This window comes from Heliangelus exortis, chromosome 1 (genome assembly GCF_036169615.1).
Source record: "Heliangelus exortis chromosome 1, bHelExo1.hap1, whole genome shotgun sequence".
In the NCBI taxonomy this organism is placed as follows: domain Eukaryota; kingdom Metazoa; phylum Chordata; class Aves; order Apodiformes; family Trochilidae; genus Heliangelus; species Heliangelus exortis.
The window spans coordinates 87,995,688-88,020,548 of NC_092422.1; the positions used below are offsets into that span (position 1 = coordinate 87,995,688).

The 24,861-nt window shown below is 39.7% G+C and overlaps 1 protein-coding gene across 2 annotated transcripts in view; it reads right to left on the reverse strand.

Moving 5' to 3' along the window:
* BACE2 (beta-secretase 2) overlaps positions 1–24,861 on the reverse strand; it is a 48,706-nt gene that overhangs the window by 8,785 nt on the left and 15,060 nt on the right. For both annotated transcript variants that reach the window (XM_071752782.1, XM_071752790.1), the window contains exons 2-7: positions 15,805–15,893; positions 10,475–10,691; positions 8,751–8,879; positions 7,456–7,590; positions 4,352–4,453; positions 429–578 (exon numbers count right to left, since the gene is read on the reverse strand). In XM_071752782.1, coding sequence (XP_071608883.1) covers positions 429–578; positions 4,352–4,453; positions 7,456–7,590; positions 8,751–8,879; positions 10,475–10,691; positions 15,805–15,893 — 822 coding nt within the window. The remainder of the gene's footprint in view (positions 1–428; positions 579–4,351; positions 4,454–7,455; positions 7,591–8,750; positions 8,880–10,474; positions 10,692–15,804; positions 15,894–24,861) is intronic.

The window sequence follows — 24,861 nt, forward strand, 5'->3', positions numbered from 1 at the left end:
CAGGAAAAGTGCCACAACTCAGAATGCAACAAAAAACAAATCAATTCGCTTTCCAAAACGAGAAGATCAAAATAAGCAGAGACATTCTGTATTGACATTGAATGTGGCTAAAGCTTGTGAAAACTAAAACCTAGCTTTTTTTCCTGAAAATTAAAAAAAAGTCATTCCCAACTACATAGATTGCACTCAGAGGGAAACTTTTTGTTTGTTTGTTTTAGGTCTGAGAAGTTTTTTATTTTCCCCTTTTAAAATTTGATTTAAAAAATGTCATTTCAAAATATTTCCCTTGCATGAAATAAGCCAGTTCCCTATTACTTCTAAAAATTTTTTTTTTTAAGTCTGCTCCCCTGTGACTTACAAGAGAGATAGCATGTGCTTTGTAACAGTAATAATAAATGCAAAACTGAATAAACGAAGAAAGTTGAGACCTGTGGTAGGATAGAGATCCGAAACGACCTGCTGGAGTTTTCATCCCTCAGGTAAATGGAGAGTTTGGGAAATAGGGACCAGGGTTTTTCAGTTTTATCCCAGCATGCAAGCTGTGAACCAGTCCAGAAACCAGAAGAGAATTCTTGTATCTAATAAAACAAACAAAAACAAGCAAATAAACAAAAAAACAAGCAAAAAACCCCACCAAAAAAACATGTGAATTATGTATATTTTTATTGATTCTTGTGAATGGTGACTACCACTATTCAACGTTTCTTCCATTCCCACGGAAAAATTCAAGCATGAATACAAGTCTGACAACTTTTTCTTAAGGGATCAAAGCAAAAACCCTACACACAAATTTATGTGCATCATAACCCACCATGACCTGGGAGAAGGGGGAAGAGGCAAAAGCAAATTTAGCTCTCCCTTCAGTCCCCACCTGTGTCTTACTACTTCAGCTTCTGCAAGAAACAGATATGACCTCCCTAAGGAAGCACAACTCCAACAAGGAAAAGACTCCACAGCCTTTTACTACCTACCTACCTACCTACCTACCTACCTACCTACCTACCTACCTACCTACCTACCACTTCTCTGAGCAGCCCTAACCAAATGCTAACATTTTGAAGCAGCAGACGTTTTTTTAACAAAACAGAAACCAGAATATAGACCACACAAATCTTCCTTACATACCTACAGCTTCTTATTCATCCCCAAGAATAAGAACTTACTCAACCTCAAGCTGGCCTCAAGTTGCACCAGGGAAGGTTTAGATTGGATGTTAGGAAGAACTTCTTCACAGAAAGGGTTATCAGGCATTGGAATAGGCTGTCCAGGGCAGTGGTGGAGTCACTGTCCCTGGAGGTATTTAAAAGATGTATAGATGTGGTGCTTGGGGACATGGTTTAGTGGTGGACTTGGCAGTGTTAGGTTAAGAGTTGGTCTCAATGATCTTAAAGGTCTTTTCCAATCAAGGTGGTCCTGTGAATTTTAGGGTTTCAAAGTCAAGGTTTAAGCCAAAATCTCCTGGTACATAAGGAAGTCAAGATCTACTAGAATTAGTGGAAAGAAACCCCTCTGCCTCTTTCACTGCCCTGCCTCCCACCACAGTACAACTTGGCATGCTCTTGAAAAAAAGGTTAAAAGTATTTCTTAATACATCCATAGCATTAGCTAAGCAAAAAGCAAACTCTTACATAGCTTGTTTGCCTAAGACAAATATCTTGCCTAATGTTGATTCTTGTCTAACATTGAGCACACAAAGCTGATCTGCTACCTGATCGGAGGAAAACCCTTCCTTATTTGCGTGCAGTGCTTTGCACTGGCTCTTATGTGAAGCAACATCCAAGGCAGTATCCTGTTCTGATGCTGCACATTCAAAACCTCCCATCTGGGAGAAGGAAAAAGATGGAATCCAGTCTCTCTACTCTCCTCCTTGGTATTTATCTGTGATATCGATTAGTTAGCTCATACATTAGTTATATGGCATTTCACGGGTGACAAATATTCACACACACCCACACACCTGCCAATGAAGTATTTGTTAGGGCTGCAGAGAGACTTAATACTTCCTGGTGTTCATCTCTGTTCCAGGGCCAACAAGCATAGACTCATGTAAGCACAGAATGAGGCTTACCAACACAAACAGACTGCTTTTGCCCTTAACTCTGACTGCATGCTGAAGTATATAGCTCCTGGCACAGGACAGAACACTGCCCTTCACAGCTATGTCCCAGTCCAGAGCTGCTGAAAAACATAGCTCTCCTCCCTTTCCATTTTCTCTTGGAAGGCAGAACTTGTGATCTGAGAAAAACTGCAAGATAGCACCTAGACTAGACAGACCAAGTCTATGAAGTTCTCTATTTTAAGTGCCTACTTTTCACTTCCCAGAAAGACTGCCTACCATACTGGATTTCTTTGCTTTACTTCTGGGAAGATGCATTAGGGAGGATTTTAAAATAAACATTAAAATAAAGATTTTGGGTTTATTTGTGCCCCCCCATCAACTTCAATTTATTAACTTAGCATTATATTAATGCTGTGAGTAGACTTGCTGTTCTGACTTCAGCTGAGTGCAGTAGCTGCCACCCCTCTGTTCATCTGCCAAAACCACCACCATTCAGACTGCCAACATCCAGCAGCACCTACAACTGCTCCCTAAAAGACTTCAGTCCAAGTAAGTAACATCTGAAAAACAATCACCACCACTAAAGATCATAAAGCTCACAGTCCTTTTTTTTAATTGAGCAGAAAAAAAGAATGCTTCCCATGCAGTTATCCCAGTATACCTCCTGGGGCAATGACATCTTGCTGGGAAGCTCCTAAAAAGCTGCTAGGAGCAGGAACTTGTTAACCTGTTTCACCTCTGGTCAGAGTATGCCTGGCAACAGCAGATGATTTCATGTTTCAGTGATAAACAGCCTGCCAAAAGCACAGAGCTCTAGAACTGTGGTTGTGCTGCCACGGTACAATTGCTGAAAATACTAATTTCCTGACATCTCTCCTACATGGCTGGAATCTGGTCCTTACATCTTGTAACCACTTTCCTATTTAATAGCCTATCTCCTTTGTTTAGAGCTGTATAAGAAGCTTTTGGTGTGTGTGGAGGGAAAAGGGTACAGCAAGAAGGTCCTTGAGATTGGAAACAAACCCTAAAATAGAAGTTAGTTAATGGGATTTGCTCTTCCTATTAAAAATGCATAAAGCGGAGGGAGCAAGTGGTTCTCCTCTAATCCTTTATAGATCAATTGTCTGACTATTTACTCGTCATGTGGAAGGCCCAAATTCTAATGTCTTTCTGACCAACAGCAGAGAGGAGTTTGGACTGCTGTGACGCACTTCACAGGAGACAAGGGGCCACTGCAAGAGTTCTTGGGTAGACTTCTTTCACTTCCCCCACATCAACTGAAACTGTTCCAGTCGATACTTAAGTGCTTTGCAAAGAGTAAAACTTTTCAATCAGGGAAGCTGAGCTACAGAAGATAACTGGTGCATTTATTTCAGATACTGGACACCTGCAGGCAGGGAAGAACACTTCATGCCAGATCTCTGCTCTCAAATCAGACAGGAAAAGGATCTCAATCTTGAATTATCAGAATACAGGTAAAAACTCTGTCTTTTGGGCATCTGGCCAATTGCCCCGTTACTGTATTTCCTGTGATTTGCAATGACTATGGCTCTCTGATTGTGAATCCATGACAAAAATATTACAATTGTTCACATTGAAATACATAGGATTTATTCATCATCTTTAATCTTCTTGGCACTGTTCGTTGTATCCAACAAAAATTTATGAATTTAGCCATAAAATGCTGATTCAGTTACTCTTAACTCAGAGAAATCCACCATCCTCATGCCCTACTTCTAAAGCCCACCCTACTTCCAGAGAAGCTTTTAAATATAAATAATTCAATAATGAAGGTCAAATGCAGCTTTATTGATATGAATAATCCTAGTGAATAGCTTCCATTCTATACAGTAATAAGCATTATACTTGGAAAGGAACTGCTTGCCATAGCACGTTCTTCTACTTTATAAACACTTGGTTTTGAACGACTGATTTTTAATTTGTTAGTACTCTGAATCAGAGCAAAAAGGATTATGTGCATATTTCTGAAATGCTTAGAACAAAATCTTCCATCTCTGCACTATTTCTGATGCATTTCCATACATGCATTTCTTGCCTGTACTGTGACCCCCCTTTTACGTCCTCCCTTTCCCTTTTCACCTCTTCCTGTCCCTTTTCTATTCCCATCACAGATTATCAATACATTCTCACTTTTAACAGCAGCAGACCAGGAAAGATTCTGCTCCCCTGTGACTTACAAGAGACACAGCAAAGATGACACTCCATTCAAAAATCATGTGATCATTTAAGAGGAATTTAACATTTCAAGCAGATTTAAAGGCATTAGCTTACCAGGGATGTGCGAGCTATTGCTTGCACAACAGCAGTGAAGACTTTCTGGGGCAGACGGAGAAGAGTAGTCCCACTGTCTACTATTGCTTTATCAGCATTATACTAGTGAGGGGGGAAAAAGGAGAGAAGTTACACACTGTAGTTAATGTAATGCTTACTCCACTGTTTCATAACAGTAAGAAAACTGTTAGTTTTTGATAGATCTTTTCCAACCTGCTTGTCATACTTGTCTGTAGCTTGCTCTGACAGCTTTAATTCAAATGAAATCTGAGAGCAAAACAAGATAAGGTTAGACTAGATCCAAGAGTGAGTTTATCTGCACCACTCAGGAAATTACTGTGTCACCAGTGCTGGTGCAAATGGCTACACCCCTGTGGAAAGAAGCGAAGCCCAGCCCCTCTCAGAAGTGTGAGCTAATCCACTTTACCTCCAAAATGCTTTGTGTTAAGGCACTCTCATGGTCAGTACAGAGAGATGCTAAGCACACTGATGTAGCTTACATATATGTCCAAGCTCTGGATCAAGGTCTCTCCTGTTGTGAAAACGACTCAGGAAAACTGAGTTTAAACACAGATGAAAACTGAGTTTAAACACAGTACAATAGCCTACTTCTAATGACTGGTGTATCTAATTTAAAAGTAGCCAGGGAACATTAGGCCTCATTACATGTCATGGTTGGTAGTGGCTCAAGAGAATAAATGCCAAATGCCACCACCTTGACTGCTGAAAATCACTAAAACACAGGCAAAAACAAGCACAAAGAAACCTGAATTTTCATTCTTGCTGACTCAAAAACTGCGCTAAAAAAACCTAATTGAACATTTCTTTTCATTATTAAAACCCCAACACTCAGATGAAGAGATTTTGGCAAACTTCAGATACAGTGAACAAAGAATAAGCATTCTTAAATATTTTTTTCATAAAGTCCTTGAAAATTAAGATTAATTGTGGGAAAGAAAAACAAAAGGCAAGTAGCAGTGGCAGCTGTTTCCACAAACTACATTTCTTGCCAGTTTAGGCAGCGGGATCAATATAACTGAACAGTGACATGTTTATGGCATAATCATAGGACACAAGATAATGCGCAGCAAAACTTTTAGGAAGAGGCCAAACAGCAAGTGAATTTAAAATACATTGGTTTTGATGTTATCAAGTGACATGAGATATCTCTAGCACAGTGATAAAAACAAAACTCATCAAAAAGTAAAATAGTTAACTCTTAGGTTTTTTTTCTTTTGAAAAAAGACATGCTATAAGCTGCCAAGCAGAGCTGAAAGGAAAGCAAACAGGAAACCGTTTCTCAGACACTCAGAAATACTTCTAAAGAGTGGAAAGAAACACCAAGGCATTGTGGACTCAGTTTTAACAGGTTCTTATCACAAATACACAATAGCCAGCATCCTGGAAAGCCACTCTTGGGGAAAAAAATAGGCAGGAGGCACAGCCAAGAGGGTCGATGACAAGGATAAAACCATGCCAAATGTCTGGAGCAGCAGGATCAATCAGGCAGGGAAAAAAACATCTGGATTCTCATGCTGTGTGCAGTGTAATTGCAGTGGTCAGTAACTTCTGCCTTCTTAGTCTTCCTGGTTAATATCTAACACTGCACTGTTAATATCTGCACTGCTGGCAGCTCAGGATTTCTCTCAGCCCTGGTCTGCCAGGCTCAAGGCCACAGCTGCAGGGTAACACTGGACAGATTCCCAGCACTGAAGCCAGGGGATTGCTTTTTCCTTGCAAGGAAAGGAGTAGTCTCTGGTTATGGTTCAAAAAAATGTTCCATTTCCTAGAAAACAACTAAGAGGAGAGGGCACACAGTTTATCAACCTCTACAATGAATTATGCATCATCTGCAAGCTCCTAACTAGCCAAACGTTAATCATACTGGCTCTCATTTACCCTTCTTCCTCTAAATTTTTGCAGGAAGATCTCCTTTGATCAAGAAAGGAACGATGCCTTCTGTAACACCAACTCTCATATCATGCTAATATGTACCACGTGAAAAGAAGCCCTGGCTTGGAAAAGAGCCACAATAACAGGAAACTTTTGTAACACTGCAAGGTTTTTAAGCGATTTGTTTTCTGGAAACAGCATCTACTATACTATTTATACAAGGGCTCCTCTTCAAAAACACATTGCCTTTTGTAAGGCCAGAAAGAACAGCAAACACAAACATTTCTGTTGGAGGACCAGCAGCTTTGCATTCCTAACAGTGTAAGAGAGAGGCATTTAAATAGACCTTGTTTTGCTTATTAAGTTGAAAGATGGTATGACTAATGTAAAATATTTTACACACCAACGTGATTTCCATATTTTGTATGAAAAGGTAAAATTTATGCACATGCAAGGTTTTAATAATTAATTCCTCTTCATTTGTACAAACTATAAAAACTTTAGAATTACCATGTCTTAATGATTTCCAACTAAGAGAACAAGTATAAGATAAAATTAAAATGTCTAATGAAAACAGGGCATGAAAACTATAGAAATAAAATCAAATCTTGAAAAGCAACAAGCATCAGTAAGAATTTCTCTGTGGAACAGGATGAAATGCTTTGAGAAGCATCCCAGGATGACACCTGCCCATTGCAACAGTGAATTTAGACATCACTAAAATCTTCCTTTTTCTATGCCAGTCCAAAATCTTCCTTTTTCTATGTTTGACCAGAATTGCCTTAAACCCTTTGGTTTGATTTTACTACATGTCAGAAAACAATAAACTGTAGTTGTTTAAAGTGTTCCTCCTTGCATCAATGCACTGTCAGTCTTTAGACATCTTCATTACAACTGAAACTAGTCAAGAAGCTGAGCCTTTCCAAGCTACAGCAGCCTTATTACAGTGGACTGACTGCTCACTTAACAATTTTAGCTTAGTCCCTAATTTACTGAGAATACTCCCTATGACTGTGATGTTCCCTTTGAAGCAATTTTAATATGCTTGAGGTACACACTCCTTTTCACATGGCTCATTCATTTTTCTCAAGTCTAAATTCTTAGAGGAAACTGCAGTACACATCTGCTTGCAAAGACAAAACCGATCAATTAGATGGTTTTCTTAACCAAACTTGTGTTTTATATACACAGAAACACATTGCTACAAATACCTCTCTGCAGTCCAATTCAAGGTTCTGTCCTCCAACCTCCAGTTTGAGAATTTCAACCTGGTAGTACCACTCCTCTTTGAGTGGTGTGTACCAAATATCACCCGTGTACAGACTTGGTTCAATTCCACCCAGAACCTAAGGGAAAGGAGAAAGGAATTCACACACTCAAAAAACTCATCTGTTTTGGGGCAAGCATAGGAAAAAGGGGGAATTTTTAATTATTATACACAGGGCATAAAAAATTTTTCTTTTGGCATAATTTGTAAAGATTTTCTTGACAAGTTCTTGGTCAATAATAAAGCAGTATGAAACATCTAGACATCAAATAGATGGTGCTTCAGTCAGAGAGAATTCCCATATTAAGGCAAATTACCAGCATCTTCATCTACAAGCTCCCACTGATTCTCTTATGAAAGCTCCACTGCTTAAAATCAAAACAGTATCTTCAGAGATTTAATCTAGGCAACGTATAAAAGTGGGTTAGAGTATTGCACTTTATTAGATAAGAAAAGTCTTGCTACTGCTTAAGAATATTTAATTTTTCTTACACACATCCAAAATGGAATATGACCACCCCATCACTGCTATCACTATTACCTTCCATGAAGACTAATGTTGAAGCTGACTGGGAGCATTCTGTACCATCAAATTTTGAGCTGAGCTCACATAAGTGAGTTCTCTCTTGGGCTTCGTCTATCTTAAGCGTGCTAACATTTGCAGTTTGTGAATTTACAGCCAAATAATGTTTTGTGATCAACTTCTGTGCTGATATGCTTATTTTATCATAATTCAGGGCAGTCATTCAAACTCATGATCCTAAATAAAGACCAATTCTTGGTCCCACTAAAACTGATGCAAAGACTTCCAAGAGTAACCGAAAGGGGAAGATCTGGTATTCATATTACATATACCAGATTATTGGTATGTTGCCTAAAAAAAAATTAAAAAATTGGAAAGAGGCTCGGTTCCTCTCCCCCTTTTCACATAATAGGTAAAAAAAATTACTATAGCATTTTGGCAATTTTGAACAAGCTTAGCAGCTGAGTAAGTGAGAATCTGCCCTGAGGAACCACTGCAACATTCATGTTTTTCTTAACTAAAATTAAACTTTAAATGCAGACGTTTACTCAAAATTGAGAGAGTAAAAAAGAATGGTGAATAAAAATAGACTCTTGAGAATTATGATCCATTTAGTATGTTTAAACACTAAATTTGGAAGAATTAGGAAAGTCATAGAAAAGAGGGAGTGAGATTAACAAAGATACATCTTCCCTCTCAGATTGACAGATACCCACAAGACTACCTCCGTTGGTACCACTTCCAGAAACAGGCAGTCCAGCACCACACATTTGCAAGGAGAAAACGTTGGGGATCTTTGCTTGTCTCACAAGAGAATCAAAGAACGTCTCCACAGAACTTGATGGCTTGAAGGTGTTCAAAAACAGAACAAAAAAACAGAATTGCAAAAGTATTCATTAAAAAGTTTCTTTGCAGATAGGAGCACATCATTCAAACAAGACCACTTTTCACAAGTAAATTGAATTTCTGACAACAAGGTGATGAAAATTCTAGATATAACAAGCCAATAAAACCCCAGCATCTATCATTTCTCTGTTTCTATTGTTTTTAAAAACATTTTTTCTCTTGACCACTGTCATTTAAATACCTAAAGCCTAAGAGCATTTTTCAACACCAATTTTCAAACTCAAATACTTATTTCAATTTCAGACAGAAACTCTCACTGATGCTTTATGCTTGAAAAAGGCTTTGGGTTATTAGAACAGTCAAATGTATCTTAGCCTTCCCAACTTTCCGCAATGAAAAAGCAGAATTTTAAAGTGAGGTTTGTCAGTTTTTAATCATGGTTTAATTGTTACAAAATCTGAATTCAGTGACCCTAATTCCCTCTTTTTTCTTTTATATAACTTCACATCCAAGCACACTCACTTCAGCTGATTACTGGGCAACAGGTTCTTTCCTACACTGCATGTCATGCTTGTCTGTGCCTTTATCAAAGTTCTGCAATTTCATTGTAATTGAGATTTCTGTGCAGGTACCTCCCCTGACATGCACAGACCTCGGTGAGCTTGCAAGGTGCAAAGTGCTCTTACTACACAGAACACAGAGCAGCCTCACAAGCTGATGACACTGAAGTCTTTGGAAGAAGGGAGAAATAAGTGCCCAGAATACAGTATTTGCCCAAACCAGAGTTTGAGAAGCAGCTCTTCTCTGTCTGCTGACAGTGTATGACAGCAAATACAAGCAGAAGGCAACACAACGATCACACAACTCTTGAATAAAGCATTTTTATTCCAGAGTTGGCAGGGAGGATCTAATAATTTTGTTCTAACAGGATATACCTGAGTTCGTGAATTTCAGTGCAGGTTGAAAACTACGACTATGTAGTATTCCAATCACATTTTCAGTTTTAGAGTATACGGTTATAAATTTTAGAGTATAAATTTTAGGTTTTAATTTAAACTCCCACCTGACTTTCCTACCTTCTCAAGAACAGGCTGTGCTCAGTTCTATGTTAATGAAAACACTGTAGCTAATACTTGTTCTGAAATTATCCATATATGCCCTCTTTTACTTTTATATGCCAAACTTTTACTTGATAAATGGAGAATGTCTTAGGATTAATTGCCAAGGGCTTTGCAAAGTTCATCAGCCCACTGAGAAGACTTGAGGGACATCATCAGAGCCCTAATAAACACCCTCTAAATTCATACCAGAAGCTTTTACTCCCATGCTTTGGTACTACAAACTCTGTAAAAGCTTATTAATTCCAGAGTAACCAGAACTGGAGCCTTCATCACCAGAAAAGCCAAAATCCTCACATGAGATTATGGTACAATCACATCCCAGTTTATTCTTTCTGAAACAAATACAAAGGATCCACAGAAAAGAGTGGTTGGAAGGGAGTAGCCTAATTCTTATAGATCATCTGCTCACTTTATTTTAAGAGTCAAATTTCTATTCATTACATAAAACAATAGCTGGGGAAAGGATAATTTACCTTGGCTAAGGCATTGTAGGCAAGACCAAGTATCCCATGCCATTTAACCCCTGGTAAGAAGAAATTATCCGATTCAAGAATGGTAGCAATGTTGATGGTGTAGCTGCCATCTATTCCTTTTGGGATAGTAATGACATCAGTACCCAGCACTCCAGTCCAGCTCCCTTGACTGTACTTAACCGTGACAGCAATCCCTTGAGATTTGTATGTACTTGACCTGTATAAGGAAGAGATATACTTATGTGTGAGTTTTTCATTTACAATGCCAGATGACAGGATATATTCAATCTCAATTTTTCCCAAAGAGGAAAAACAGTGAAGTCTGCAAAGTCAATCACATAATCTCAAAGAAGACAGGGGATGGATTGTAAAAGCAGTAAAACGCAGTAATAAAAAAAACAAATCTCAAGGCCCTTTTTTATCCCGAAGCCATCAGTGATTCAAATTTTCATAATGTGTGTCTTTTTTTTTTTTTTTTTAATATAAACTAAATATAAGTGCAACCAGTGCAACATGTCCTTGACTCAGACTGGTCTATTAGAAAAGGAGCAATACCCTCTAACTGGAGATGGAATGTATTAAGTGGCTCTAGGAAATTAAAAACTTCTGCATTCAAATCTTAAATTGAAATGCCAAGCTAATTGAGCTGCTGTAGACTAACACCTCATTAATATTATTAAAAAATCCATTTTGGGTAAATTGGAATATTACTGTGAGTATCAGCAGTAAGGCACATGTTTTCTAAACCTGCATTTGGTCTATCTATCAGGAACTAAGTGGACTGGGATATTTTAAACAAATGACTCAGTGACTTGGAGGAGGAAAGAAAAAAGTTCCTTCAAGACCAGGACAGCAAATGCCAAGTTACACATGGCCAGAAAAAGAAGAAGAATTCTGTTTAGAAGACGTAACAAAAACATTAAAAAAAATAATTTTTCATTTTAACTAGAATTTAGCACAGAACAGAGCACAGCAAAAATATTGTTTCTTATGTCATGCTTCATTTGAAGGAAGCTCAACATGGCAACAGCAAATTCACTACACAGAAAGCCGTGCTTACCACTGACCTCACCAAACACATGCAATACCATATTAACTCTATGCTTTCTTGCTACTCTGCAGCAAATCAGGACTTCAGATTTTCCTGCTTACTCATTCACTTTTTCTTAAGCACTAACTCAATGCCTCCACACACAGCAACAGCAAAGAAGGGATGGAAAACAGCAATGGGCAAAAAAATCTGAACAGAAGATTTGATCTCTAGTGATGGATGGCACAAGGTAAGTGATTCAGGGCCAACAACTTTAAGAAAAAAAACACCTATTCCACACCAGAAATGACTGTTTTTTAGCCAGGAAGTCCTATCTATTTTGCAGGGTTATCTCAAAGCATAAACTGTACAGTGTACATGACCAAACTTTGAGAATCATACCACAAAGCATCAGCTCACTTTTGCTTGCCGGTACCTTAATGTATTACCTCAACTCTAGAGCAGTTTGCTCTTGAATTTTCATGTGGTGAGGCAGGAGAACTCTCACTGAAATAAAACTGATTAGTGTTGCTGAATATTGGCAGCTCTGAGTACGTTACTCTTTCATATACTGTTACAGAGCCATCACTGACGATCTAGTTTCAAGTGTAAAAATCCCTTTATACACCTGTTTTATTATAAGTAACATTCTCAACAAAACCTACTTGGTATTTTGAGCAGCATGAGAAACACACGCTGTGATTTCTTGTCAGTTTGGAACAAATTAGGCCATTTCCTAAAACCTTCTACACCATGGTTATTTATACAGCATGGGCATCACAGCAAACTTGGAACTTTTCGCAGCAAAGATTTGTCAGAACCACTCAAAAGCCCAACTTGTAAAAGAGTTCATGATAACAGTTCTATTCATTTTGTACAGGAAGACCCAGGTAATGAAATAACAGAATTTTATGACACAAATTGCATGACATGCAGCTTCATTTAACGTGCCAGCTGTAAAATTGCTAAAGGAGGACTCTTCCTGAACAACATACCCTCTGGATCCTTTGAAAAAAAAGGTAATGCCTTTCCCATGCACCCTCCTCACTTTCAGTCAAAAAACAATCATGCATTTAATCTCAGATTTTGATCATTTGAATAAAATTAAACTAAGAGCATAGCAATCAGGAAATTCAGACCCATCATTATTTTTCTCCAGCACAATATTAATATTCTAATAGGCACACGTCTATAACTCAGTCCCATTAACTTAACAAATTACTAATCCTCCTTTCCTCTCATCTTCAATTTGCAGTTTATGACTTTGATATGGAAGCACTTCTTGACGATATAGGGGGAGACTGCAGGAATGATTACCAGATAAGAGGAAACCTCTTTATCTAGTGTTGAAGTGTTCCACATAGTGTGGAACAAAGGTCCACATAGGTCACTTGTCTCATTTACACATGGAAAGAGGTTACTTGGGTAATTTTACAGATCTGGCTGATGTGATATCAAGGTCCATGTCTACCATCTATGTAAAATCATGAGAACCAAGGAAGCTAGCCTGACTAATGGGAAAAGGCTATCATTAAGTCCTGTTTCAAAAGGAGATGAGCAGAAGGGTCCAAGGAACTACGGACCACCGAATTTCACCTCAGGCCAGAAAAAGTATCAGACACCATCCTCCTGGAATTTGTTACCAAGCACATGAAGGACAAGAAGGTAATCATGGACATCAACAAGGGATTTTACAGGCAGGCATCTCATACGTAACCAACCACACTCTCTCTGCCTTCTACAAGATGAGTGGCTATGCAGATGAGAAAGCAGTGGCTGCAGCACCTCTAGACTTCAGTCAGGCTTTTGACACCATCTCCCACAGCATTCCTATTCAGAAGCTGATAATGTGGGGCTGAAGAAACAGATCACTGTGTGTGTTGAAGATGGGCTAGGCCACTGGGCCCAAAGGGCTCAACATCAGGCTCATGACAAGCATGAGTGAAAGCAAAATCGTTTAACATCTTCAAGAAGGTACATGATGGACAGACTGCACCCTTATCAGATTTGAACAGGACATTTCATTAAACAGAGTAGTTGACATGCTGAATGGCAGAGCTTGAATCCAGAGAAACCTTGAAAAATAGGAAGACAGAGCCTACAGAAACCTCATGGCAGAAACCTCCTCAACAAGGAGAAGCACAAACTTTTGTAGCTGAGAGAAGACAGTTCCAGGCATCACGACGGACTAGGAAGCACCTGAAAAGGACTCAAAAGGATTTGAGGTGATGGTGGACACAAGGCTGAGTAAGAGCCAACACCATCCTTGCCCTGTGCATACATCAAATTCTACATTAGGCCACATTTGGAAGGCCAAGGAAGTCTCTCACCCTCTGGTCAGCACTACTGAAACCACACCTGGAATAGACCATGACCGGCTGTGAGAGCCCAGGAATTTGGAGAAAGGGAAGAGGGACTGGCATCAGTCAAGGATCATGAACACCAGACCTGTGATGAGAAGCTGAGAGGAGCAGGGCTTTAATTTTGCAGACAAGAGGCTAAAGGGAGATACCACAGCAGCTTAAAACGACTTGACAGAAAGTTACAAAGATAACACATTCAAACCTTTCTCTGCAGTGCCAGACGATAACACCATGTGAGCTTCAGGTTGAAAATTAGAAAATAATTTCTCCACAGGAGAGTGTGGCACAGTACTGAAATATGTTTCCCAAAGAAAGCATGGATTCTCCACCCTTAAACCTTAGCAGGACTTGGCTGGACCCAGCCACGGCTGATCTGACAGCCCTGCCTCATTTGGGCTATGTACTAGGTGACCTGCAGAGGATTCTTGCAAATGTAATTTTTGAAATGTCTCACCGATTTCAGTGGCACCAGGACACCCCTAAAATGACATTTAATTAAATGTACTTTAAGTCTTTAATATGGAAGAAGCAAGTGTGGCCAGGTTCAAGCATCCTAATGGATACGCTTTATTCTGAGCATACTGCACCTACTCCATCAATCCAGCCCAAATCAGAAACTGTTGTTGCAATCTCTCTGGACTACCATGAGTTGAGTTTGAATTATTTTACAAAACACTCTTAACTCTTCAGAACCTAAACTTCAAGGTTTCATTATTAACTTTATTTTAAAGCTCTCAAAATGCAGTGTACACTGAGAACACTGATAAGAGACTGTAACCTTCAAGTGATTTCACAGTCTACCTCAGAACACATGATTTATGGTTCTTATGAGAAAGGCCTTGCCCTTCCATACAAAACAACATCACTTTAAGAGAAGAGGGAGAAGGAAGGCTTCTGCTTATTTATTTGCAACTAAGTTTCCTCTAGCCATTACCTATAGAAAGGGATATCTGGCATGTAAAACTGCAGTAGTGCAGAAGCAGGTTTCAAGTGCAAATTCTGGACTTTTCAAACCTGTGTCATATCAGTTAGATGTGAAATTTCTCCATTAACATCTGACTATGTGAGGAAAGGCCTATTTGAGGATTTTAGTAAGCGGCATGGAAACATCAGCTTTCCCCCTGTTACCAGTGCATCTTTCTGGAAAATAAGTGCAAACCCCCATGTTAAAATGCATAAAAAGGTAATGAGAATAGTGATACCCTCCAGCCTCCTATTCCTCTAAGTATTTTTATCCATATGCTTCAACTAAAGATAGACACTGTGTTTGGGAGAAATTTATCTGAAATAATTGAGACTAAAGAAGGGTGTAAAGTAAAGAGGAAAGGAGGGAGAGTGATTCAGACAGACAAAGCTGTGCTTGGCTGTGACTAATGTCAGCACATGCTAAACACAGCAAATTTAGTACACATGAAGCACCAAAACCACCAGGTTGTATCTTACAAGCAACCAGATTCAGCAGGGTCTGTCCAGATCCCTATGTGATTTGAGGCCCTTGGTGAATCTAAACAAACTAGTTTTTGTTTAACTAATTTTGGTTTCGGATAAAATGCCAAATAACAGACAGAATTACTGGGTTTTTCTTTTTTTTTTTTTTAAACAAAGGGATAGTATATTTAAACTTTTAATTCCTTCCCAGGCTACTCAGATTGGAAATCAGCTAAAATTAGTGTGATTTTGCAAACAATGTTTACCCTGTAGCCTTCTTTTTTCTCCAGCTCTAATGAGTGCTGCGCTAAGAGTTCAGCGGGACTGTTCATGTGTCAGGCAGGGCTTTGGATTAGGCAAGGCCAACCTTCCTATCCAGGCAACAAACATCCCACTCTCAGGGGATGTGACAGAAGTCCCACAAATTGTTTTATCATCCTCTTTTGCACGGAGGTGTCAGAATCTAAAAGATACCCTAACCCATCACGATGTGCAGAACAGGTACTTACAGCGCGGCATTGAAGTAGGAGGTGACATCAGGATCAGGCACACCTGCTACAGCAAAATTACTGCTCCCAGTGTCAACCAGAATATTTAACTGCCGAAACAGAAGAAAGGAGAAGTGTTTTTCATATCCAACTAAACAAACAAATAAAAAAATTAAAGTTTTTACCTAAAATACCTTTAGTTTTAAAATTATAATGAAAGTTGCCCAGAAAAATAATACAGTCATTTTTTAGAAAGATAAACTGCTGCAGCCCTTGAAATACATTAAAATAGTTGCATTCCTGGAAAGGGAAAAACCTGACAACCTCATATGCTCCCAGCAGAGGAACTCACAATCATCTCAAATTTCTTTTTGGTCCAACCCATGTGTCTCAGTACGCTGGCTCATCCGGGTCACACACTGAATGGCACACTGTTTAAAGCACTGTTTGCTTTAGAGCTTATGAGGTTTCTAGGTAGTAGCTGAGTGTGAGTTTCAGCTGAAATAAGCAGAAAAAGCTGCCTCGTGACTTGGAAAGCACAGGAACATTTCCCAGTTGATTCCCACCAGCAGCAACCTACCACAGCCTTCACCGCCTTTAAATAGGACAATGGCAGATTTATAAAAATTGTGAAAAGCTTGGACTCAAAGGTGGCTTAAGAGTGGGCCACTTGTTTGGTTAATTGGGAGGATGAGTTAGGCCAAAAATTGCCTAACGAAACCACATGGACAAAACAAGACACCTCCTTTCCCCATTTGGCTGGTTTAGCAGGCTGGTTTACCACAACTGCACGACAACTTGTGCTAGCACAAAGCAGAAGGTAACAGCACAGGAGAGAGAATCCAGATGTAAGATCACCTCTTCTAATGAGGCCTTGAAACTACATCAAATATAGTGTCATTAAATGATCATTTCAGTCAGTCAGAGACTGTACTGCTACCAAAAGCAGTCATACTTTTTTCCTGCTCTTGGCTAGAGGATTCCCATGTCTTCTTGGCATAAACACTCATACCCCTGTGGCTGTGATGCAAATAAGCAGATCAGGCTCTACACCTACAGTTACCTTAAAAAAAAAACCCAAACACAAAAAACAACAAAAAAACCCAATCTGCCATATCAAACAACTACCTGAAAAGAGATGGTAGGAGCAGATACTAGAAACAGGTGACTGCTTCTTTTGGTGATAGTGTAGTCTCAGACTGGCTTAAAATGATTGTGAAATCATGCTCTAAACAGCAGAGGACAACTGGTCCTCAGAAAAAATATTGAGGAAATAAGAATTGTCCTATAGTGTGAGAAATGAGGACCGGGTTGCCTGTGATTTAAAGCCAGCTTGAGTTAGCCACTTTGATAATCCTCATCACTCCTTAAGACGTGATAAGCAATGCAAGGACATGGGAATGGTATGAGAGAACAACAGGAGAAACAAGTTTAGTGCTGATAAAGGAAGTCAAGAAACAGGGCTGAGCTCAGAAGGAACAATAAAGACAAAGGAGGATAAATCATCTGGATTTGCCAAATCCTTCTTTAATAAGTGTAAGACTGAGTATAAACAAAAAAAGTGTGACTCCACGTTCAAAAACATCTTGGTTTGCACATGGAGGGGCAGGGAGAAGAGTCATCTTTGTTTTACCTAATGAATATAGTATAGGACTGAGGAGCTCTGGTGTTAAAACATAAACACAAACCCACTAGTAATCCAAGGGATTCTCTTCTGAGTTTGCACAGGCACTTCTCATTGATATTCCCAGTCTTAATAATGCAAAGCATTTAAGACTAAAAAGAAACAAACCCATGACCTTAGTCAAGCGCCTCACTGCATCCCAGATTTTAGATTAAGAGAAGACAATATATTAAAATTTATTTTGCGATCACACGAGCTAGACACAGACATTTAAAAAAATGACACCTGCAAGTTCACCTGGCTCAAAGAGCTGAGGCTTTAAAAGAAAATAAGAATCTCTGAGGCATGGCTTGCAATAAAATCTCGGGTTTGCTACATACTTTTATTTCAATGGTATCAAAAGCCTAACATTTTGTCAACTACCTAACAAAGTAAGAACTGTTCATTTTTTCCGTCCTCTCTGGGATAGAAATCATATTAAAAATAAACAAAGAGCTGCTACCACATGTTCATCTATCAGGAACAACAAAAGTTGCCTCAAAGGGGTGCTTCGAGGCTTAAATTAATTAGCCTTTCCAGGCAGTCTGTGATGCTTGAGTAATGGACACTATACATCAGCTGTATAAATACCTGTAGGTGTTGGCCTAGCTTGTAATATGCATGACACCATACACAAAGGGGGACTTGGAAAAAAAACCCAAACAAACCCGCAATCACTAAATATGACAGGTATGAAAGCTATTTTACTCCCACATCTGAAATACGATGGTTATCATCACAGAATTCAGAAGTCACTGAAGAGAAGGGCGAATTTACTACCTACAGTACAGAGCAAATCAGCATTTCCAAAGGAAAAAATATATACCCCCCACACAAGGGAAAGGAAAAAAAAGAAAATACAAAGCCAGCTAACCATGCAAGTGCCAGCACACTCGGACACAGCAGCATTCACATGACAGATCTCTATTGAGGCTGACATTCTCTATCTGCATGTTTGTGCATAATGAGATGCAGGCGGCCGGGGCAGACACTGATTTATTGTAGTCCTCACAATAGCACCAGTGATTAGCAGCTCATTTTGGGGTGGGTATAACTTACTGAGTTCTGTTTCTCTCCTGGCTACCCTTTGGGTCTGAATTTTCTTTAGTGCCTTCACATCCCATTAAGAACCACCTTCACGTTGTCAACACTGGAGCTTACTTTATTCCATACTGCTTGCTGCTGGTTTAATGGTGCTGCTGGGGGAGCTTCAGGCAACCTCTGGAGAGTCACAGGATAGCAACTGAAAGAACTACAGTCCAGGGCTGCCTGTCCTGTCCTATCTCCAGAGGTCAGACCAAAAGATGAAGCCAAATGCACTGTCTACCCACTCCCCAGCCACTGCATTTTGCTGCCCAGCTTACTAATGAAAACTGAAATCAATGGCACCACAACTTGATTCACTGAGCTATGTGCTGTGACAGCTGGAAAGGAGTCATACCTCTCTGTGCCTCTACCTTACTGACACAGGGACAGAAGGCCCTGATGCCAAAGGCAGAGCCAACAGCAGTGGTAGCATCCTTTCCAGCTCCTCTTCACAATGCCCCTGAGATGGAGAACCAGTGCTCTCGTAGGCAGGCAGAGCAGGAGGTTTCATGGGTTTATTACAGCCACCTTGTGCCAGTCACTTCCCTGTCACCAAGACCTGATTACTTAGTGATCACCCTGTGCTGTCAGAGATTGTCACATGAAGTCAGATTTTGTGAAAACCAAGGTCGGAGAGACAAGGCTGAATGAGAAAGAAAAACTGCCCAAAGACTCTGCCTGATCATGTGCCCAGCATTAAAAAATATGAAAGATTACTTCCCATTCACTTCTGGAGCAGAAAGCTGACAGCAAATGCAAAAGGCTGGGGGATATTTGCTGGTTTGTTTGTTTGTTTGTATTGTTTTGGTTTTTGTTTGTTTTTTCCCTGAAGGTCACCTTTACCACAGCTGTGAGACATAAAACATGTACCTAGTATCATAACTGGAGATTATTTTGCTGGATGCATTTCCTATATGGAAACACTGTTATTATTAATCAGAGATTCATAAAGATCCCCAGCTACAGAATAAGACAGAAACATCCCCCTCAGCCATGACAAACTTGGAAGAAATCTGACACCCTATCTATACGTCATTGCTGTGCTTATAAAAAGAAACAAATCTAAACCCATTTACAAAAAGTCATGAGCACTGAAAGCAGGAGGCTCCCTAGACCATGCATTTTATGCATCTTCTGCTCTGAAGGGGTAGAGTCGCTGAAAAAACCCAAATAGTAATGGTCTATTTCAACTGGAAGTAAAATATATTGTCAATACTTCAAGGATTCATCAAACTTCACTGTGCTTGATTTAGTGCCAACATCAAATAGCACTACTGTTACTCTACCCCGCTTCAGTAATTTCACTTCCCACTATGTCTTTAATATTTTTAAGATTTCCATCGCTGAATATTATTATATTTGATATCAGGAAAAAAATTGCCTATTGATCTGTCACCTTTTTTTTTTTTTTTTTTTTCATTCAGCAAAGCTTCATTGGTCTGTGGTTCGGGCACCTGTCTTCTATGTTACAGCAAGTAGCGTCAATACCACGTCATCAACGTTGGGTATTATCTATGCCTCATTTAACTTCCTGGTGAACAGCAATTTGCAGTTATTCTACCATGCATTCAGAAAGTGACTTCCCTCACATTTACAAGGAAAAGTGATAAAATGTGGCAATCGTTCAATTTTTGTTGCATAGAGGTTGCTAGTATCCTATAGCAGGGTCAGATATTGCTTCTGTTCTGATCTACACCCTACTCAGACATCATCTAGGTTTCTCTTCCCTGTTTTAGTTTGAGGTTGAGATTTTTGGTAACTCTCAGAAAAACATGCAAAACAAATCCCAATGGGTTCCAGTGCATAATGCATTTATTTGAAGCAACTCTTTGCATGGTTTAGCATACACAGCCTTTTCCAGGTGTGTATGTTACTCTGTGGGTATGTGTGTTTGCATGTGACCCTGTCGTGCTGTTGCTTTTGATGTGATTCCCTGGGTAACCTCCACTGAACTAGTGACAATCTTCATCCCCATTAAAAGACAGGCCCAAGGAAAAATGCACCATAGATTTTGTTTCTTTTTCCAAATTAATGCATCTGATCCTTTTAGGTCAAGTAATAAAGTTTCACCACTAGAAAGAAAAAAACAGACTCAAGAAATGTATTTGGCTCTTCATCCCTGCTTCTGCTGAAGCATAGGGGAGGGGAAAAAAAGGAGTAAGATTTCCACAGATAGAGCCATAAATATAACAAATCTCATTCAGTCTTACATTTACTCTGGGGTTCAGTCAAGATCTTAATAATAAGTAACTGATAGTTTCACTTGCCCTGGCCAACAGACCTGAGCAGCAGGCTCTGTAAGAGTTAGTGATGAAAACTACAAACGATGATGCCCTCTTTGGGGTTTTAACTAGACCAAAGGGCACCCCTTTCTTTTCCCTTCTCTCTTGTCCCCGATAAAGAGAGCGACCATTCCACACTACTAACACTCATATGCCGCTCAAAATCTTGTCCTGCTGTGCTTTCATAATTTCTCCCACACACACACTTAAAATAGGGCTCATAGTCCTTCCTACTCTGCTTGACGGAGTATGCCACACAGTGAACTATCACAAAGTGAAAATGTTTTTTCGTCCACGTGTAGAGACTACAAATGGGAAGCATCCCATTACTGGTTCATGAGCTGTTACCACACATCATGATAAACTGGCTTAGCAGAAATTTAACCCACCTACCAACCCATGAACCTGCCACATCTCTTAAGTCCGTCTGTTTCTTATTTTGTCCCACACATAATAAGCCCCGCAGAAAATAATTTGCTACGCAGTGCTTAAAAAAAGGTGCAAAGAAGTGCTATGTTCCTTGTTAGGGATTAGCAGCTAAAAATCATTTGGGTACCAGATCTTCCTTTTCAAGCTGGTTAATAGATAGGAAAATTAGTTGCCAATTTAAATACTGCCTCATTTAACACATCAATTCCTAATTACATTACCATCCCATCTGGAAAGAATTGCTTACAACCATCATGAAAAAAGAAAACACACTAGCAACTATGTGCTGTGTTTGCCCACAGTTTTTACATGTTATTACTCGTACAGACTTTCAGTCAGGTTATTTCAGCAGTTTGTTTCTGCAAATTAATAATGTTACAATAAACAGGGTCTTTTTAAGCACAGACTTATTATATGCTTTTGTCCCCCCGTTACTTGGATTTGGCATTTACAGCCCACTTTCTAAAAAACAAATTCAGAAAACTAGGCTTCAATACAGATTCTTCATCTGTTCCTGTTAAGATTTAGAAATAAAACTTAATTAAAAGATTGGTTAGGGGAATCTTCGAAGCATGTCTGGATGTAGAGGCCTGCAAAGTTAGACTTAAACTAAAAAAGTCTTCATGACACATTTCTGCATGAGGAATAATAATATGTATTTTGCTGAACGGGTAAGACTGGAGCAAAAAAAGGTTGTTTGTCAATCCGTATGACAGAGTGGCACACTGCCCCTGAACACTGGGGCGGGGATGGGACTCTCCCATTTCTCATTGCTCCTAAGTCCCTGGGCTGAAGCAGCTCAGCCCTCATTGCTCTGCAGCACTTCACAGAATGGCTAACGTTAGAAAGGACCTCTGGAGGTCATCTGGTCCAACCCTAAGTCCTTGCAGGTTCACCTAAAGTCTTCTGTCCAGGTCCATGCCCAGATGGCTTTTGAGTATCTCCCAGAGTGGAGACTCCACAACCTCCCTGGGCAAACTGTGCCAGTGCTTGGTCACCTCACAGTAAAAAAAAGTGGGTTTTGTTGTTTAGAGGGAATCTCCTGTGTTTCAGTGTGTGCCCACTGCCCCTGGTGTTGCCATTGGGCACCTCTGAAGAGAGCCTGGTCCTGTTCTCTTTGCACTCACCCATCAGATATTTAGACACACTGATGAGATATCTCTGAGCCTTCTCGTCTTCACTCTGAGCAGTCCCAGCTCTCTCAGCCTTTCCTTAACCCCTTAAATATCTTCCTGGGCCTGGACCCTTACTGGTTTCCAGTATGTCCAGTATGTCTCTCTTATACTGGGGAGCCCACAGCCCAGCACTCCAGGTGTGGCCTCACCAGTGCCAAATACAGGAATCCAGAAAACAGCTCAGCCTTTTGGCTGTTGACTACATGACCATTGATGACGATGGAGAAACACCCCACTCAGAGCCAAACAGCTCCCTACAGCTTGGACAGCATCATAGTTCATGTATGAGAAGGAGGAAGGGGACAGGTTGACGTGTTCTGCTGAGTATGGGAGTAGTATTTCCTGCAGTGCCCCAGGAGACGTCACCTCACCAGAGAAAACAGACCTATCTACTGCTACCTCACAAAAAAATCCTCCCATAATCCTAAGAAGGGTTTAACCATACAGCCAAGACAAGAGAGGCATTGTGAGAAAGAAAAATGGAACTCAAATTAATGATTTTCTAATGCTGTTTGTTCAGCAGGTGGTGCCCTTGTTCTACTGCAACATGACACTGGGGATGCAGAAGGTGATTTATTGCAGCATGAAAACCTGGACAAACCAGGAGGTCAAGCATATGACCAAAGATAATTCCTGCTTTCACAACAGCAGAAGTTGGTCACACAAACTGTGGTGTGTTTGTAGGTTGTGGAGTAAGCAGGAGAACAAGTGGCAAATGGAGGCTCTTCCAGGCAGCAGCAAATCAAACCCAACAGAACGCATCTGGCATTTGCTGTCATTTTCCTCACCACATTGCCAGATGGTGTCAGGAACTGGAACTGGACCCCATATCTATATTACCTTTACATTCCCTCTCTCCATCAACCAACTAAAACACAGAACTCTCCCTGGATACTCTTATGCCTGCACTGGGCCCAGCAGAAGTGCAAAAGCTTTTTGCCCTCAATCTTTTCATGATCTGCGCTAGACTGGGAGGAATACTTTGTTATTTTCTTTTCTTTCTGAAAAGCAATGATATCTTTCTTTGCCAGAAGATTACAAAGTACTATCTGGATTAGCCAATCTATCCGTGCTTAAGAGCACTGTGTGCTTCTGTAGTTGAGATTTGTATTAAAAACACAAATGCTAAAATGACTGATTGCTCCAAAGTAGAAACTTGCTAAACTAAATTGTGAGTTGAAATATGAGCATCTGACTCTGGGACTGATGAATAGTAATTTTCAAGAGAAATATTACAGGAAGTGCTTTATATATATATTATCATTTTGACAATAAGGGAAGGCTATTACGGTTTAAAGACAGAAAAAAAAATGGTCAGCCAATCAATCCCAGTAACAAAACAAAATATCTATTCTTCATTTCTGCTCTCTCCTTTCTGCCAGTGCCTTTCATTCCCTAAACATTAGCATTCCTTCTGCAAATGCCATCTCATGTGGTGTCTTATTTTTCAGGCTGAAATTTATTTGCTGTGTCTAGATTTATCATACAACACATCCATCCTATTCATGCTATATGAACATGCTTGGCTGTTGAACATGAGCTATTACTTGCTTATCTTAGAGCTGTGTGAATCGTAGCAATTTTGTCTCATTGCCTTTTCAGAAAAGATTAACCTTTTTTTTCCTCTAACCTTTTTTTCCTCTTTTTTTTTTTTTTCCAGATGTAAGTCCCTCTCCCACATCACACCCTACATCTAATGAAAAACTAAGTGTGGGAAGCAAGCCTCTAGTTCACATAAACCAGCTACAGCTGAAGTCATGCTCTGCTGTAGGCACTGGCTTTTAAGAAAATCTGAACAAGTTAGAGAAAGTTCAGTAATAACAATAATCCAGAATAACAATAATCCAGTCTAGAGAAATCTCACCTGTAAATAACCCTTAAAAGGCTTGAACTCTTTTGGGAAGACTGCAGAAAACTGCAATAGTCTTTTAACATACAGATGTTTGCTACAGAGACCTCCTTGGAACCACAGCTTTCACAAAACCAAGATTGCATGTGAGCTGACTTGTATCTTCTTCAGACTTTCCCAAAAGCCAGCAACACATATTCACACCAAGCAGACTGTTAGCTCTTACTAAAGCAGTAAGGCACCCACATGCTCACAAATTGGAGTGAGGAAAATCTATACATTTGTTGCATTTATACTAAACACGTTCTTGAATGGAAAGATTAATCAGTGCCTATATAAATGGAAGATCAAAAAAAAAAACCCAAAACTCACTCTTAAATTCAAGAGTCAAGGCAGGAGACATCAGCTATTTGCCCTTGAATACACACAGAGCTCTTGAAAAATCCAAGAGCATGTTTCCACCTGTTGGTAGGAGCATAGGAAGTAAATTCATCAATTTTTCTGCTAATTGCCATACAGCACTGATGAGGCAGGGAGGCTCTAAGCTGAATACCATCTGACTGCAAGACCCATAAGGAACCCGGGTGCCCATGC